Source organism: Gymnoscopelus microlampas, assembly GCF_963454915.1.
Source record: "Gymnoscopelus microlampas genome assembly, chromosome: 17".
In the NCBI taxonomy this organism is placed as follows: domain Eukaryota; kingdom Metazoa; phylum Chordata; class Actinopteri; order Myctophiformes; family Myctophidae; genus Gymnoscopelus; species Gymnoscopelus microlampas.
In genome coordinates, this window is record NC_139954.1 from 39,712,970 (window position 1) to 39,732,171 (window position 19,202).

Genomic DNA, 19,202 nt, shown 5'->3' on the forward strand with positions numbered 1-19,202 from the left:
CACACACACACACACACACACACACACACACACACACACACACACACACACACACACACACACACACACACACACACACACACACACACACACACACACACACACGCGCACACGCACACACAAGAGCTAAAAAGCTAATCGATTAATAGATTGATGATGTATCGACGTAGTCAAAAATGCGATTAATTTGCCTGATATATCGTCTGTTATTTCGTTGTCCCTATGAAGCACTATAGGAAAGCAGTGGTGTAAAGTAACTAAGTGCATTTACTCAAGTACAGTACTTAAGTAACATTTTGAGGTAGCTTTACTTTACTGGGGTATTTCCAAATTTTAGTACTTTTACTTCTACTCCACTACATCTCAGAGGCAAATACGTTTACGCACTACAGTTATTTGAAAACTTTAGCTACTAATTACTTAGAACATACATTAACCACTTCAGCCCCATATACATTTCGGCCATTTGAAAATAGCAGATCTACAAGCTCACAATGCGTCGGGATGCAACGCATTGTGAGCTTGTAGATCTGCTATTTTCAAAAGATTTGTATACATTTTATACTTGTGAAACGGGACATTCTGAATGATGAGGACTTTTTTGGTACTTTAAGTAGGCCTACATTTTGATACTATTTGTGTAGGCTACTTTTACTAAAGTAAATTTGTAATTCCAGACTTTTACTTGTAACAGAGTGTTTCTACATTGCAGTATTGGTACTTTTACTTAAGTAAAACACACACACACACGCACGCACGCACGCACACACACACACACACACACACACACACACACACACACACACACACACACACACACACACACACACACACTCGATCAACAGATGGGTTCTACATATAACGTAGCCTAGTCAAAAATGCGATTAATTTGCCTGATGACATATCGTCGTTATTTCGTTGTCCCCTATGAAGCACTAGGTAAGGCGGGTTGGACACACCAAGGGGCCCTAGAATGACATCCAGACCCTCTTGTTGAATGCAAAGGGAATAAGGATGGGCCCTTTCTTTCCAACGACCTGCGTCGTCCTCCTCGCCCTGCACGCCACCGTCTCTCCGGCCTCCGTCAGCCCGGAGGAGTACGACCCCGCGGCCCCTCCGGACGACACGGAGCGGACGACGACGAACAACAACAACAATGACAACATCGTCTTCGACGACTACCGGGGCAAGGGCTGCGTGGACGACAGCGGCTTCGTGTACAAGCTCGGGGAGCGCTTCTTCCCGGGACACTCGAACTGTCCGTGCGTGTGCACGGAGGACGGGCCCGTGTGCGACCAGCCCGAGTGTCCCCGGATCCACCCCAAGTGCACCAAGGTGGAGCACAATGGATGTTGCCCCGAGTGCAAGGAGATTAAGAACTTTTGCGAATACAGAGGGAAAACATACAAGATCTTGGAGGAGTTTAAGGTAAGGAAAGCCATGAACCTTCGTTTTTTAGAGCCAATAGGCTCTATTCACAGCAGCCATATTATGAAGACATTCACAGGTGTTATCAATGATACTAATGAAGGCTCTGTTCCATTCTGGTCAAACAGAGTCAGGGTGCTGATATTGTGCATGTTGGCCCACTGGAAACACCAGTGGGTCTACAGTTGGGGAGTCCAGGGACCCTCATGGGCTTCCAAATGGTCCCTTACAGGCGTGTAACTCTGAGAGTGTACAAATGGAACCAAATGGACCCGTAAGGGTCCATTTGGTTCCATTTGTACACTCTCAGAGTTATGGGGGTCGTGGAAACCACTGTGCTAGACTAAATGGAACAGAGCCTTCATTAGTATCATTGGTAACACCTGTGAATGTCTACATAATATGGCTGCTGTGAATAGAGCCTATTCTAATCAGTTATTGCTTCATTGGTGCGTTTTGGGTTCCATTTGTGTCCAGTGTCCACCCATAGTTCATTCAAAATGTATGAATGTTTGGGAAAGGATTATTATTATTTAGCTTAATGTCCGGAGGTCGCAAAGGAGACATATTTTATGGCTGAACCAGAAAGTAAAATAATACAAATAGCCTTTCTCCTGTCCATATGCTCACAATAGGGTATTATGCAATAATATGGTCAATATGATGATCACGATGTTTATTGCGATTGTGACTAATTGGAATAGTCCATAAGGTTTTCAAACAGATGGACTTACACTGCATATGAAATATATGATATGTAATGGATTGTCATCATCACATATCATACTGGGGGAGGACAAGAGCAAGTACATAAATATACTGTTGTTGATAGTGTAGACTGTAGATGGTTGGGGTGGCATACTGTGAAACAGTGGATCTCGAACTTTTTCATTCCAAGGACCCCCAAATTAATATGGATTTGGCTGCGGACCCCCATCTGGAAAGATTTTGTGCCAGGGATCCCTAAGATGTGTGCTCAAAATGTTTTGAAGATCTTTTTTTTAGAAATAGCAGATCTACATTGCAATGTTGTGAGCTTGTAGATCTGCTATTTTCAAATGACCTATGGGTTAAAGTGGTTAAACTGAAATTTTGATGACATATTAACACATTTTGCCGGGAACCCCCCTCAGAGACCCCTGGGAGTCCGCAGACCCCACTTTGACATGCACCGCATATTCCTGAGTGTTAATTTAACACTCAGGGGCTTGTGGTGTGTGAAGACATCTGTGTGTCTGTGTGGGAGGTATACATAATGATGGCTGCCTCCGTGAACTACATCACTTGCTCCTCGTTGCCCCAGTCATGCCAACAGGCAGCATTTCTAAAGTTCCCAAAAAGCAGTGCTGATGTTTGGAAACCTTTGCTGACATCAAACCAAGAAGCTGTTACTGTGTGTGTTTGTGTGCAGCTGCGCTCCAAGATAGTTTATCTTTCTGGAACATGCATGCATGTTGTGCATGTAAACCTTGGGCTGTTCCTGATGGAAATCGGTTCCCTTTCAGACGTACAACTTACAATTTAGGCGTTTAGCAGATGCTCTTATCCAGGGAGACTTACAGAGTGCAAGATCGTAAAAAAAAGCAGCTTGAACCCCAGTCCACTCGTCCTCAATGTGAGGTCCGCCAAACATAGAAGTCCTTGAGGGAGATCTACGGGGGGCCCCACAACTAAATGATTGATGGTTAGAAACAAAATGGACAAAAGGAAAGGAAAGGCTCTCAGCAGATTTTAATGAATAGAGCGGTCAAGAGTAGCAACATTTTGGCCCGATGTGGCCTTCGTCAGGTATGTGATCTGCCTACCTGACGAAGGCCACATCGGCCGAAACGTTGTTACTCTTGACCGCTCTATTCATTCAAATATGCTGGGAGCATTAAGACGGTGTGCGGACCCTTTCCTTTTGTTCATGTGTATTTAGTCGGATCCAGCACCCGTTGCAATTTTTGGATGTGCGTGCACCACCTAACCGCTTTAGAAACCAAATGGACCCTTGGCAGGTCTGTCACTCAGAGATTGTTAAAATGTCCATTTGGTTCCATTATGTACATTTAATGTATGCACATTTAAATTAACTATTTAATTTTACTTATTTTGGGGTCTCAGAGATAAAAAATAATATCAAATAGGGGTCCATGGCCTAATGCATATCAAACTTGAGGTCCTCGAAATGAAAACAGTTGAGAATCAATGCCTTAGTTAGTCAACCAACAACAGGTTAATAGGATCTACCTAAAGAGCATACTATTTCAAATAGCAAACTTGGCAACTTGCCAACCAAACAGCAGAGCATGCATATACAGTATCTAAATAGCTAAAATAGAACGTGCAACATTAAAAATACATCTGGATAACATAACAATTATAGCCTAAACAGGCAGCAAGTGCATCTAAAAAGGCATGGAAGATGTACAACAAACAAGACACAAGAAGTGGATAAGTGACTCTTGGCCTGTAGCTATAGCTGGGCCAACAACTTGATTTAAGATCAAAAAGCTTGTGTCCATCACATAGTGATAAGAAAATGTCCAGCGGATTATCTGTCCATCTGGCCGGTGTCACACCAGGCATTAAAGGTTATGACAATGTTTGGCAATGATACTATGAGCAATGTCAAATACAGGCTGTTTTACCCACTTAAACACTATATTCATTGACCGGAGTTCCCCAGGGATTTAGCCCCCCTCCTCCCTTTTCCCTCTACACCAAATATCTTTGCGGAAAATAGCCGATCTACAAGCTCACAACACGTCACGCTGTGGCACGTTGCAGATCGGCTATTTTCACGAGAGACAGTGAGATCCATGTTGACCTGGTCAACAACCAACACTCCTGTTGGTCCTTTTGTTGGTCCGACCAGCGACCAACTCTCCTGTTGGTCCTTTTGTTGGTCCGACCAGCGACCAACACTCCTGTTGGTCTTTTTGTTGGTCCGACCAGCGACCAACACTCCTGTTGGTCTTTTTGTTGGTCCGACCAGCGACCAACACTCCTGTTCAGCCATAACTCCAATACGCAGAATCCGACCGTCATGAAACCTGGTATGTGGACTCAGACGGCCAATAGGGACAGAATGAAATTGCTTTAGCCCCGCCCCCTCTCTTCCCCCCTCTATGAAAATTGATTTAGCCCCAGCCAATAGGAAGTGAGAGGGGGCGGGGCTAAATCAATTTCAGTCTGTCCCTATTGGCCGTTTGAGTCCACATACCAAGTTTTAGGATGGTCGGATTGTGCGTATTGGAGTTATGGCTGATTGAATCCCAGCCAATAGGAATAGAGGGGGGAAGAGAGGGGGCGGGGCTAAAGCAATTTCATTCTGTCCCTATTGGCCGTCTGAGTCCACATACCAGGTTTCATGACGGTCGGATTCTGCGTATTGGAGTTATGGCTGAACAGGAGTGTTGGTCGCTGGTCGGACCAACAAAAAGACCAACAGGAGTGTTGGTCGCTGGTCGGACCAACAAAAAGACCAACAGGAGTGTTGGTCGCTGGTCGGACCAACAAAAGGACCAACAGGAGTGTTGGTCTGGACCAACAGGAGTGTTGGTCGCTGGTCGGACCAACAAAAGGACCAACAGGAGTGTTGGTTGTTGACCAGGTCAACATGGATCTCACCCCTACTGATTTTCACCCAGAGTATAGGGACGCTGATGTTGTTGTCCTTGTGCTTGCAGAGAATGCAGACCACTTTGGTCGAAAACATTGCCAATAAAAGGAGCTTTAACTGCAATATCGTCACCTTGCTAAACTAATGGCCTAAGTCATTTATTGAGGAAAATTATATTTTTGCCAAAGTCAGCTCCTCATGACACTGGCCACCTCTAGTAAAATCGCCTATCTCCTAATTGAAACAGATCATGCTGTTCCCTCCCCTTTTAGTATAATGGCCTATCTCCCTAGTGTGACTTAGGCCAAAATAGGCCATTGCTTTGGCCTAAGTCACATGGTTTTGTGACTTAGGCCAAAAAATTGCCTATTTTATATATTTAAATCTCTTATGTTACATAACTGATTTGTTATACACGTTTTGGGTGAAATGATTAAGAAGTATTATATAGTTTTGTTTTGGATCAGTTTTTATTTTTTCCTGGAAAAAAAATGACTTGGGCCATTAGTTCAGCAAGGTGACAATATGCAGATATACAGCATTTTCTCATCTTTAACCACTAAGCCCTACGGTGCCACAGCAAAACAGTGTAACCAGCAGATCTGCTATTTTCACTATTCTTGAAGACTTGGGGATACGAGTGAAAATCTTCACCTATAGTGACATGCCCAAAGATTTAGCATGATGCACTCATTGAGAGTAAAATATAAATCAAAATAGCATTAATAATCCTGTTTAAGAATCCTAGTACTATAAATCCTACTACTTTGCACATGTTTGGTGTAACACAAATTGGCTTTTGAAAGTGGAAGTAAATGCAGTCTGTTGTGGGTTAAATAATTCGATTGAGGTTGGAATGAGAGCTACTCTAAGAGTAAATGAGGCCTTAAATTAAGCCTCCATGTTGAACTTCAGATTAATGGTGGTCGGTGGCAGAGTAGGAGACAAGGCGATGGCAGCAACAAGGGCCAGCATGAGTATATGCACAGCAAAATCCTTAACCACTTAAACCCAATATACTTTTTTTTTGCGGCCCCCCAGGTGTCTTCACTTTTCCCCCTCTACACCCACTCTCTTTGCAGACAATAGCCGCTCTACATGGTCACGTTGCAACGTGTTGTGATCCGAATGTTCAAGAATACGGATGATAGGATTCATGTGGTTAATTTAACTCTGATAGTGCACAAATGTTGAATTAAGCTTGAATATTGCTTTAGAAATGTTGGATTTAGCTTGCTTACACAGGGGATCATTTCTATCATGTCCTGTGTTTTGGTAAAGTACATAATAAGCCACTTAAATGTTCAGTTATAAGTTAAACTACAGTGAGCAGTACATTGGACTGGAATATATTTGTTTTAGGACGAATTTATGTCCGTTTGTTCAGGGGAATCAAAATATAACGTGACAGATTCTCATTTATCAAATGTTATTTGAGGAAACGTTTTGATCCTGTGACGAGTGCCCTTGAAAGGATACATCTTTACTACCAGAGATAAATTAGCAATTTGGATTTTCTGTGTAGGAGTCAGAAGTAGCATTTGTGTGAAGGGCCTTTTTTTCCCCCGGTAGATTTTCACGATCAATGTTTGCTCCCATTACAAGCAGTACGATGAGTGGCTGGTCAGAGCATTTCTCTTCATCAAAGCCCTGGACCTAAATGTGGCTCGCTATTGTTTACAAAGCATATTAGATCTCGGACTGTGGGCTTTAACATGAGGCACGAGCGCGGGGAATCTAACCTCAAACAGCAAAAATAGTTCTTCTACAAGCTTGGAACGTGTCGCAATGAAAATCTTTGAATATTAGATCTGCTATTTTGCTATTTCTTGCAAGCATTGGAATATTTTAACCTATAATGACATGCCCAACATAGGGACACCAGTTTTGAAAGTGGTGAAGTGACGTAGTGTGTTGTTAATCAGGGGATGTGTAAAATCAGCCCCTTTTAACCCTTTAAGACCGGGAACGCATCTGTGTGTCATTTTTAGATTTCGTTGGGCTATTCAAAAATAGCAGATATACAAGCTCATAGCGCGGCACCGAGTGCCGCGCTATGAGCTTGCTATTTTTGAAAAATCATGAAAAGTTGTTTTTTTGGCAGATACTGTATTTGTAAATCAAAGCTTTGCTTCTGGGGGTTCCTGGAACTAAATATTTTACAAATGTTCGCTTTAAAACATATATAATCCAAGATTTTGCCACAAATGCTCACGATTTTTCAAAAATAGCAGATCTACAAGCTCATAGCGCGGCACTCGGTGCCGCGCTATGAGCTTGTAGATCTGCTATTTTTGAATAGCCAAAGACATCTAAAAATGACACACAGATGCGTTTCCCGGTCTTAATGGGTTAAAGTCCATGTAGCTTATCTTATGTGACCAGCGTGTTTGCCAGCATCATGCCTCAGCTCTGCATTGGGATGCATGCACACACTCTCTCCCTGCAAGAGCATGTGAGCATCTCAGGTTTGAGTCCATCAATAGTGCATCTCACCCTCACAGCCACACTATAACCTTGAATGGCGTGGCCGGTGAGGGAAGGACATTTCACGGCACTCAAAAAACGATTCATTTGCTGTTATTGATTTTTCCTGCAGTGAAAAAAAGACACGACGGCTCTAAAAGAGAGGGGAAATCGTGGCTATGAATGGCCACCTGCTGTTAATCAGCGAAAATAACGGATATTACCCAACTGGGAAGTGCTCTTGCAAGGCCATGTGGATTACTCTCAGCAAGTCTTTGTCAAGTACTGTACAGCAGTGGTATCCCAACTTAGGGTCCGAGTCCTCAAAGGAGATTCCTAGGGGTCCCCAGAAAATATTTTCTGGGCTATTCCTTACAGAAAATATGTTCTGGGAACTCCCAGAATGTGTTATATTTCAATTTAAACAATTATTTCATTGACTAGAAGTTATTCTGTTCATAGGGTTCACTCTGTTCACTGTGAAGAGTGTTATATATGGTCAATGTCTTAATTAGTACCGTACATAAGACAGTTATGAAATAACACAATCTTACAAGATGGGGATCCCTGAGTATTACATCATACGATCCGTGGCCTGAAGTGTGTACTTTTTGTGTAGGGCCTGAGCGATGCCAGCTCTTTTTGTCTATTGCCGCTCCTGATTTTGGACATTACCGATGTTTTGACCGCTTTGACCGACATTTTCTAATCAATTTGAAAAACTTTCATTGCATTTGATTAAAGATTACATTTGAGAACACTTATAAGCAAACAAAGTACATTATATTATATTATACTATATTTAATTCATATATTTCTTGACACATAATCAAATGTTTTATGGTCATGATTCGCCAGGAGCCTGGATGGCTTGGTTCCAGGCTTAAAATAGTTAATATAAATATTTTCGGAAATCACTATGGGAAAATGAATGGGCTATCTGTGGCACCACAAAATGGCCACCACTGCTATGCCCCATACCAGTGGTCATTTCAACCTTTATCATGCCAAGGACCCCTAACTTGATATACATTTGGCCGCGGACCCCCATCTGAAAATGTTTTGTGCCAGGGACCCCCAGAAGAGAAGATTTGTGTAAAAAAAAATGCAAAATTAAAACACTTTCAAGATTTTTCGAAAATGTTCAAAAATATTTTTGAATAGCCAAAGTATACAATATGGATAAAGGGGTGAAAATGTATACAACGCCTTTTGCTGGGGACCCCCTGGAACCCCCTCAAGGACCACTGGTGGTCCCCGGGCCTAATTTGGTGATCCTCGACAACTAAAAGGCTGGGGAATACGCAGCACCCATGCAGAGTCAGCCTGGAGTACTTCAGTCAGAGGAAACGAATGCCCTGTCACCCCCGCGGTGTTCAAGGAAATCAAACACACCCACGGTGTCTGAGAATAGAGACCCAATTAAAAGATGCCGACAGGTTAACCTTTGGTACAGGCTCTCGTGGCATTTCTTTGGTCGTGTTTCCCGGTGAGTCGTGTGTGTGTGCTCTGTATTTGCATTCGACAGCGGGAGAGAGGACCTGCATCGATAGAGGAATTCGGGAAAAAACAAGAGACCAGAAAGGACCTCACATAGGTCAGACATAATCATTAATGCAGCAGTGGTTCTCGAACTGTTTCATGTCAAGGACCCCCAAAATTGAATGTATTTGGCCTGCAAAACCGCCCATCTGAAAAGATTCTGTGCCAGGGACCCCCAAAAGACAATGTCAAGATTTCTCAAGATTTAATAAATATATATCAGATCTACAGAATGAGCTTACAATGCGAGCTTTTAGATCGGATATTTTCGAATAGCCAAATTATATAATAGGGTTAAAGGGATAGTTCACCCAAACAAAATAAAGTTTTTCTATCGATTAGTCACCCCATGGAGACTTGAATTCATGGATATTGTTTTGTTTTTGTCGCATTCCTAAGCCAATAATTTGATAACCATTGGACCGGTAGGTAGTGGTTCCGGTAGTAGACACAAAGGAGACTCTTTGTGTCTCCTACCGGAACCACTGCCGGTCATCAAAATTATTGGCTTAGGAATGCGTCAAAATCAAAAAAAATATCCATGAATTCAAGTCTCCATGGGGTGACTAATCGATAATCGAAAAAAAGTCATTTTAGGGGTGAACTATCCCTTTAAACTGACTTTGACACTATATTAACACATTTTAGCTGGGGACCCATTGGAGGACCCCTCAAGGACCCCCATGGGTGTCCCCCCCCCGGGCCGCACTTTGAGAAACCACACTGCAATACAACATCAGCCCTTTGTTCGCCCATCCAGTGTCATCATTACAGTGAGTCTCATCACATAACAAACCCAACAGAAAGGTCAGTCATTAAGTGCCACTTACGTAATGCTGTGAGCAGACATTGTGTTGGTGTCGACAAGGGCCATTCACTCCACGTGTATAGCTGTTCAGACTGTGGTACATTGTCGGACTTTTGTCATTTGTATAATTCTAAAGCCTGGTTTGCCTCATACATAGCAGTGGTTCTCAAACCTTTTTCAGATCAAGGACCCCCAAATTGATATGGATTTGGCCGCGGACCCCCCCACCTGAAAATGTGTTCTGCCAGGGACCCCTTGAAGCAAAGATTTGTGTTAAAAATGTTCACCTTTTAAAAATATATATATTTAAAGATTTGCACACATTTTCAGGATTTTTCAAAAATAGCAGATCTACAAGCTCATAGCGCGGCACTCGGTGCCGCGCTATGAGCTTGTAGATCTGCTATTTTTGAATAGCCAAAGTATAAAATATGAATAAAGTGGTTAAAATGATTGTGACGCCTTATTAACTAATTTAGCTGGGGACCCCCTGGTACCCCTCCCCCCCAAGGACCCCTGGGGGTCCGTGGACCCCAACTTTAAGAACCAATGTCATACAGTACATCAGCAACGTAGTAATTATTTCGCACGAAGCGATGTTATCTACTTGTCTGACGGGGATGCCCGAGTTTTGAAGGAAAAAGGGAGTATTTTTCTGGTCCCTGGGGGGGGGGGGGGGGGGGGGGGAAATCACATTTACGGCTTCCCCCAAGCAGATGACGACGGCTCAGATGGCTCTGATGAGCACACGGGGGAATCGTGTTAGGGGTTAAGTGCAATGTCTTGCAACGGGGACACGTCGACACGTAGACTATGGCGAGCCGAGGGTGACCTTTTACAATTCCCAGATGGCCTATATATATATATATATATATATACACACTCATCTACAATACAGAACAGATGCACTGTAACAGTGATTCTGTGTTGTTTTGCTGTTTTATAAATGCTGCGTTCACACAAAGATACACAGATACACTGCATGTTTGTCGCTTTGTATCTGTGTTGTTGCTCAACGCGGTCGGTGACGTCATCAAGCGTTGCGTCATTTGAGCACACATTGGAGTGTAAAGTAACTAAGTACATGTACTCAAGTACTGTACTTATTTTTGAGCGGTGTAGCCGCTCCTATAAGTGGGTTTAGGACCCATCCGTGGTGAAAGTTTTTCTTTCCGTCGTGAAAATTTGTCACTTTCGTCACTTTGTCACTTTCACTGTGACGCCATGCTGTGGAAAACACGCCCATAGGCTAAGCGTTGCAGGACGTGCTGTGATTGGCTAGCGAGACACATGATGAAATTAACTTCAAACTTCGCAGACGCGCTGTGATTGGCTAGCGAGACGCATGATGAAATTAATAATAATGTAAAAAATGTAAGCACGTCACTTCGCAGGACGTGCTGTGATTGGCTACCGAGATGCATGATGAATTAATAATTCATAAATCACACCCACCGCTCACTTCACACTGGATGTGATTTTTACTTTACTGTAGTATTTCCAATATTCAGTACTTTTACCTCGACCCCATACATCTCAGAGGCAAATATTGTACTTTGACTCCACTACAATTATTTGAAAACTTTAGTTGCTATAGTTACTTTGTAGATTTTGATTATTATTACAAAACCACTTCAGCCCTATATACATTTCGGCCAATTGAAAATAGCCGATCTACAAGCTCACAATGCGTCGCGATGCGACGCATTGTGAGCTTGTCTGCTATTTCTGCATTTGTATACATTTGAAAACTTTGTGAAATGGGACATTCTGCATAATGAGCACTTTCTAATTTTGGTACTTTAAATACATTTGAGTAAATTTGTTGTCATTGGCTTCCATTGAAAATGTATGTGTATCTTTGTATGAAAATGTATCTCTATCTCTTGGGTAGGCATTTCACCTGGGGGTCTTCAAGCAGGGGGTCCGGGACCCCTAGGGGGTCCTCACAGATACTAGAGGAGGGCCGCCAAATATTTTTGTGATAGGAACTTTCTTTTCATAATAACCACTTGAACCCTAGCATCCCTATTCTGAGGAGAACTTTAGCCAAAGGCAAAGAAGTTTGGTTGTAGAGAGAAAAAAAGAGCGGAACAAATACAGAGTGAAAGGTCAAGTTTGCTAAGTATTGACGCTTTAAACTTTAACTGGTTAAATGTCCTGTCTTGAGAATCCTGTCGAACAAGTCTATGAATGAAGCTATCTATGAAATCTATGAAGAAGTTTAATCTGCAACACAATTTCGTACAATATGTAGGGGGGCAATGGTTCTCAAAGTGGGGTCCGGGGACCCCCAGGGGTCCTTGAGGGAGTTCCAGGGGGTCCCCAGCTAAATGATGGATAGTTAGGAACCAAATGGACCCTTGTGAGTATGTAACTCTGAGAGTGTACAAATGGAACCAAATGGACCCTAACGGGTCCATTTGGTTCCATTTGTACACTCTCTGTGTTAAATTAACATTGATTTTACAATCAATGTTAATTGGGGTCCTAGAAAAAGAAAGGCCATTAAAAGGGGGTCCGTAGCCCTAATGCATGTCAGACTGGGGGTCCTTGAAATTTAAATGGTTGAGAATCACTGCTAGAGCCGTAAAAATCTTCTCTTATGGGGGTCCCTGGCATATGTTTTCAAATGGGGGTCCGCGGGCTAATAAGTGTCAATTTGGGGGTCCTTGACATGAAAAAGTTTGAGAACCACTGTAATGGGGGGTCCCTCGTTCATCTCTCTCTCAGCTAAGGGGTCCTTGGCCTAAAAAACGTTGGAAGAGCTCAGAGAAAGCAGTGACAGAGACAATCTATTTTCATAGAAGTGGCCAGGCTGGGACCAGTGTTCACTTTGGGGCTACAAAGAAATCTCTGTCGCCTTTTGTGTGTGTGTGTGTGTGTGTGTGTGTGTGTGTGTGTGTGTGTGTGTGTGTGTGTGTGTGTGTGTGTGTGTGTGTGTGTGTGTGTGTGTGTGTGTGTGTGTGTGTGTGTGTGTGTGTGTGTGTGCGTGTGTGTGTCACTCTCACTCTGGCTACAGTGACTGCTAAATGCTCACTAAGGTTACAAGTGCAAAAGTAGCAATTATGTACAGCCGGTGTTTCCCAAACAATGGTTTGGGACCTAGTTTCGGGGTCGCGGACCCATTTTTATGGGTAGTTTCCTACACTTTGGTCCCTACATTTTGTTTTAGAAGTAGGGAAAATAGCAGATCTAAAATTAATTAACACGACAGCTTGTTTTTTCTCTAGTTAGTGCCCCAGGGAGACTCAGGCTAAAACGTTTGGGAACCACTGAATGCATTATAATGGGCCTTTATTTATTTTATCTGACACCATAAGAAATGGTGTCACACTTGGTATTAAAAGCAACAGCAAAACTATTTATTAAGGCAATTATCTTTTTATTGTTAAAAGTACACAAGAGTAAAATGTGTAGTTTTTTTGTTCCAACATTGCAGCAGCACATATACAAGAAATAATTAAGAGTAGTAGAGAAAAAGGATAACGACAAATAAAGTATGGGTATTAGTCATAGCACACTTTGAGATGCTTGAATGTGATGTGTGCAAGGGCCCTACTTCTACATACAGTATATACATACAGTATATACATATAGTATATAGAGTATGTATGTGTATGCTGCACAGTGCATGTGTATAAGTGTCTATTTGCGTGCGTGCGTGCGTGCGTGCAGACAGGCAACATGCCTACAGCGTCAATCATTCATCGACAATCTGATCAAGATTATCTCTCGTCTATTACCTCAAATAAACCCCTAATAGAGTGGTGTGTGGGCAGAGATAACAGTGACACATTTTTTTTTAAAGGTACGCGGCAAGCACGTGAAGCAGAAAAGCAGACGAATTTCAGAGCACATTAAAATGCACCATGTCGTCATGATGCCACCTTAGTGCTTTGGCATCGGCAGAACTCACTCTCCTCACGGCTGCAGGCAGTGTGTGAGCTGAACCTCTTTGAACCACTTAAACCCTATATACTTCATTGACCGCGGTTCCCGGAGGGTCTGTACTCCCCCCCACCTCGATCCCCCCTCCTTTTTTTTTCCCTCAACTGAATGGGTGCACAACTTAAAAGCATTCTCAGTGGTGCCGAGGCAGTGCACACTTCCGCACAAAGACGACAACAAAAAGGAGCGACCCTGAAAGAAGGCGCTGTGTGTGTGTGTGTGTGCGTGTGCGTGTGCGTGTGCGTGTGTGTGTGTGTGTGTGTGGTGGCACCACCATTGGGGCCAGCCCTTGGCTTCTTAGGCCATTTATGTTTATGCCACTGAGTAAAAAGGGGATCAGTCTAGCATGTCTGTTCGGGAACACTTCTGGCCCCCAGCCTATACTGTAGCTTCAATCAAGAACCAAGAGATACAGGGTGGCTCGACCCATTCAATCCGGGAAACGCATACGCATGTTTTAGATTTCTTTGGGATATTCAAAAATAGCAGATCTACAAGCTCGTAGCGTGGTCCTTAGCTTGTAGATCTGCTATTTATTTATTTTTAAATCGTGAACATTTGCGCAAATCTTTGAATATATACAGTATATATATATTTTTAAAGTGAACATTTGTAACTCACATGCTTCTGGGAGGGGTATTTTGAGATGGGGGTCCGCGGCCAAATACATACCAGTTTGGGTGGTCCTTGACATGAAAAGTTTCAGAACCACTATAGCAACTGAAGCAACATCCGTTTTTTTCAGCAAAAAAAAAACTGTTAGGATTTAGAAGACATTTTGTAGAATACAAAGAAGCAAAGATTTTAGTCAAAATTTGTCGCTTACAAATATATATATATATTCAAAGATTTGCACACATTTTCCCCAAAAAAATAGCAGATCTACAAGCTCATAGCGCGGCACTCGGTGCCGCGCTATGAGCTTGTAGATCTGCTATTTTTCAATAGCCAAAGAAATCTAAAGATGACACAGATTCTTCCCCGATCTAAATGGGTTCAGATCACAGGTTATATATCAGGCTATATAGGGCTGGATGGGATTTGAACTCAAACAATGGACATTTGTGTCCGTACTTTTCTGAGAGAGGCACCCCCTTCCTATATATACAAAGGGAGGTGGACATTGTTTAAGAGCCTCCATAGTGCTCCAGCTTTGTTTTCTGCAGAGAAAGCATCCTGAATAATTACTACTTTAAAAAGCTAACAGCGTTAGCTTTGTTACGTAAGACAACTGTCGAAATCTGCCATCTCAATACAATACAAGTCTACTCCTCTCTCTGATCTTTTTATAAATCTTCAGGACACAGACCCCGGTTTATTCAGTCAGTGCAAGCAGTGACTAAATGTGGAGAAAAATATATGACTTTTTGAACCACCAAAACCAGATGTAGTCCTATATGAAATTAAAAAATAAATCATACTACAGTCTCAGAAAATTACTGGTAATTGTGAATTTAAAATGCCTCACACAGCTGTGCATAACTTGACATGATTACCGAAAAGTAGATTGAAAGCACATATGCGCACATGTGCACACTCATACAACCAATTATGGGTGTACACACACGCACACACACACACACACACACACACACACACACACACACACACACACACACACACACCAGTAATTAGTGACTCTACTCTTCATCAGTGACACCTGTTCCTCATGAGAGGAAAACAGCTATAAAAAGCATGCAGAGATGAGTCGCTCAAATTGATTTTCCAATCTGCCGAAAGGCAAAAGAAATCTGGTTTTAATTTGAAGAAATGATCAAGAGCAAACAAGTAGGCCAGAAGCAACTTTCAAGACACTTTTTTTCCCTCGCGACTGAGACGCGTTTATAAGCAGTCCTTGCAAAAAAATGTTTTCCTTCCCTCTTAACCCTTTTAGACCAGGAACGCATCTGTGTCTTTTTTGGATTTCTTTGGCTATTCAAAAATAGCAGATCTACAATCTCACAGCGCGGCATGCTTGTAGATATGCATTTTTTTTTGTGAAAATGTGTGCAAAACTTTGAATTTAAATGTATTTTTAAAGCTTCCGGGGGGAAAAAAACGTATGTCGCTATAATCAGTGGTTCTCAAACTTTTTCATGTCAAGGGCCCCCAAAATGATATGTATTTGAGCGCGGACCGCCATCTCAAAATATGTTTCTCCAGGGAGCCCCCCCCAGAAGCAAAGATTTGAGTAAAGAAAATTTGCTAGTATATTAAGTATATTAAAAGATTTGCACAAATTTTCATGATTTAAAAAAAAAACATTGCCAAAGAAATCAAAAAATGACGTGGAAAAAAGGTCCCGGTTTGAATGGGTTAACATCTAGCAAACACCCCTCCCCCACCCCCCATATCTCCCCCCGACGTGCTGAACTCCCTGACTGCTGATAAGATGCGGTTCTGACACGGGTGACACCAGTCTGCTTCCAGTCTGACTGTCAAAGCACTAACCCCCCCCCCCCCCCCCCCCCCCCCTCTGCCTTTATCACATCTGTTAGCTGCCTGTGCATGAGCTCCCTTTGACCATGTTGTCTGGCTTCAGTGTACGTCTACTCTGCTGTTTACCCCGCTCCAAGGTTGTTTGGGCTTTTTTTTAGCGGTTCTTTTTGCCTCATCCTCCAGTTAATCCATTCAATCCGGGGGACGCATCTCTGTCATTTTTAGATTTCTTTGGCTATTCTAAAATAGCAGATATACAAGCTCATAGCGCGGCACTCGGTGCCGCGCTATGAGCTTGTAGATCTGCTATTTTTGAATATAGCACTGTCGCCTCACAGCTAGAAGGTCCTGGGTTCGATTCCCGCCGGGGACGCTGTGGGCGCTGGGGGTGTGTCTTCTCCTCCGCGTCACCAGCGCCCATACCCTAGGTGGGGTTGGCGAAAGGGCCTACTCTGTGTGGAGTTTGCATGTTCTCCCCGTGTCTCCTAGGGTAGTTAATACCCTCACAAAAACATGTAGTAATCCTGGTCACTATACTGCCTCCCCCTGGTCAGCCGGGGCGCCTGATGGAGGGGAAGGGAACTGGTTGGAATAACGTGTTCCTTCCACACGCTACGTCCTACCGGGGAAACTCCCCCCTGTCATGTGACAAGAAGGTCAGTTGCCTCTCATGCATTGAAGGAGGCATGAGCTCGGCCCTGGCCTCCCTAGGCTGGTGGGGGGAGTGTAGTGCCCAGGATCACTTAGCAAATTGGCACCGGGTGAAAAAAAAGGGTTACAAAATCGAGGGATAAAAATGAATTTAAAAAAATAAAAAAATTACAGAGATGTGTTCCCGGATTGAATAGGTTAAGTCGGAAGTGAAAGTGGAAGGGCGTGACAGCCAACTCGCTCATACAGTATACCGGGGCGAATGGGGCGGGGGGGGACGGGGGACGGGGGGGGGGTAGATGAGAGACTTTGTCTGAGCATCACCAAAACATCCGGCGGCACTTCTGAATTCAGTGTCGGTGTTCGGGTTGCTTTTATGACCCAGGGCTGAGAGGCAACGCCTGACTGACACAGAAGAAGTTGGCATTTAAGATGCGGATGCCGCTGAACAGTGGTGTAACAAGTAACTAAGTACATTTACTCAAGTACTGTACTTAAGTACAATTTTGAGGTACTTTTACTTTTACTGGAGTATTTCCAAATTTTTCAACTATTTCACTTCTACTCCACTACATCTCAGAGGCAAATATTGTACCTTTACTCCACTACAATTAGTTGACAACTTTAGTTACTAGTTACTTTGTAGATTTTGATTATTATTACAAAACATACATTAACCACTTCAGCTCTGTGTACATTTCGGCCGTTTGAAAATAGCCGATCTACAAGCTCACAATGCGTCGCTATGCGACACATTGTGAGCTTTTTGTGAGCTTTTTTTTGTTGTACTTTTTCCACCACTGCCGCTGAATACAGTGAGTTGATCGCCACAATGTATCACAGGTGCATGGTTGATTTTTTTCCTTTTTTGTATTATTATAATTAATCAATGCAAACATACAACGCACAACGCAACGCCTTATGAGCTTGTAGATCAGCTTTGTCTATTAACCACTGGACCATTTTTGCCTATGCAGTACAACATGCCCAACATAGGGACATCAGAGTGAAAGTGTTTATTACTTGCATATAGCGTAGTAGAGCAACCCGACCAACATATTATCAAGAGGAACATCACTGGACTTCAGTTTGGAATTTTTTTAACCACTTTCCCTATTACCCTTTTGTCCCTATTTTGGGCATGTTGTTATAGGAGAAATGTGTCAGAGATGTGCAACCTGTACATTGTTTATTTTGGCTATACGTGATGCGACAAAGTATATAGGGCTTAAGTGGTTTATCTTTGTTCATTTTAGTAAAAATACAGTCATTTAGTTTGGTTATTTAAGGCTACTTGGTCGTGGTCTACCTGGTGCTCTAGTTTGCAATGTATATTTTCACAGAAAAAGGATTGAAAGAGAAAGAGACTGGCAGTATCCATAGCATTTATATTTGGCTTAGAACTCATATCAGCACCATATGATGAATGTAGGCTGTTGGAGTTCAGATAAACGTAAACAGACAAACAGACAGACATAAACCAGTCTCCCTTATGTGATGCCTGTCATGAACTGGGTTACAATCAAAGGTGGGAGACGACACACAGGAGTAAACTTGAAAAGTTATTTCTTAGTTATTTTAACTAAGAACAACAAACATTACATAATACAAATAAGTCTGAGTAGTCAGTGGTGTCAGTAGTGTATAGTGCAGTGCTTCTCAAACGTTTTTGTGTCAAGGACCCCCAAATTGACACTTAGTAGCCCACGGACCCCCATTTGAAAAGATATGCCAGGGACCCCCATAAGAGAATTCTCAACCATGTTCATTTCAAGGACCCCCAGTTTGACGTGCATTAGGCTACGGACCCCCATTTAATGGCAATGCTATCCCTGGGGTCCATTTGGTTCCATATGTACACTCTCAGAGTTACAGACCCATAAGGGTCCTGGTTCCTAACTATCTATCATTTAGCTGGGGCTCTGAGCCATCATTTAGTTCAGAGTTAAAGGTCCTGGTTCCTAACTATCTATCATTTAGCTGGGGACCCCCTGGAACTCCCTCAAGGACCCCTGGGGGTCCCCAGAGACCCCACTTTTAGAGCCAATGGTGTAGTGCATGTATACTGTATGGATGTGTGAAAGTGTAGTGTATGTGCAAGAGCAAATCCAAAAGCAACCAAACAAGCTGTTGCCTGGTAGGAGAGAGAGAGAGAGAGAATGGCCTTGGCCAGCCTGCTTAAAGGGATAGTTCCTCAAAAATGACTCTTTTTCTATCGATTAGTCACCCCATGGAGACTTGAATTCATGGATATTTTTAGTTTTTGTCGCATTTCTAAGCCAATAATTTGATGACCAGCGGACCGATAGG

At 42.8% G+C, this 19,202-nt stretch overlaps 1 protein-coding gene across 1 annotated transcript in view; it reads left to right on the forward strand.

The window, feature by feature from the left end:
- Nucleotides 1-1,014: 1,014 nt before the first annotated feature.
- The window catches only part of vwc2l (von Willebrand factor C domain containing 2 like), a gene marked incomplete at its 5' end in the record, with an annotated part of 43,414 nt that continues 25,226 nt past the window's right edge, over nt 1,015-19,202 (forward strand). The window contains one exon of the mRNA XM_084084754.1: nt 1,015-1,428. Within this exon, the coding sequence (XP_083940880.1) occupies nt 1,015-1,428 (414 nt within the window). The remainder of the gene's footprint in view (nt 1,429-19,202) is intronic.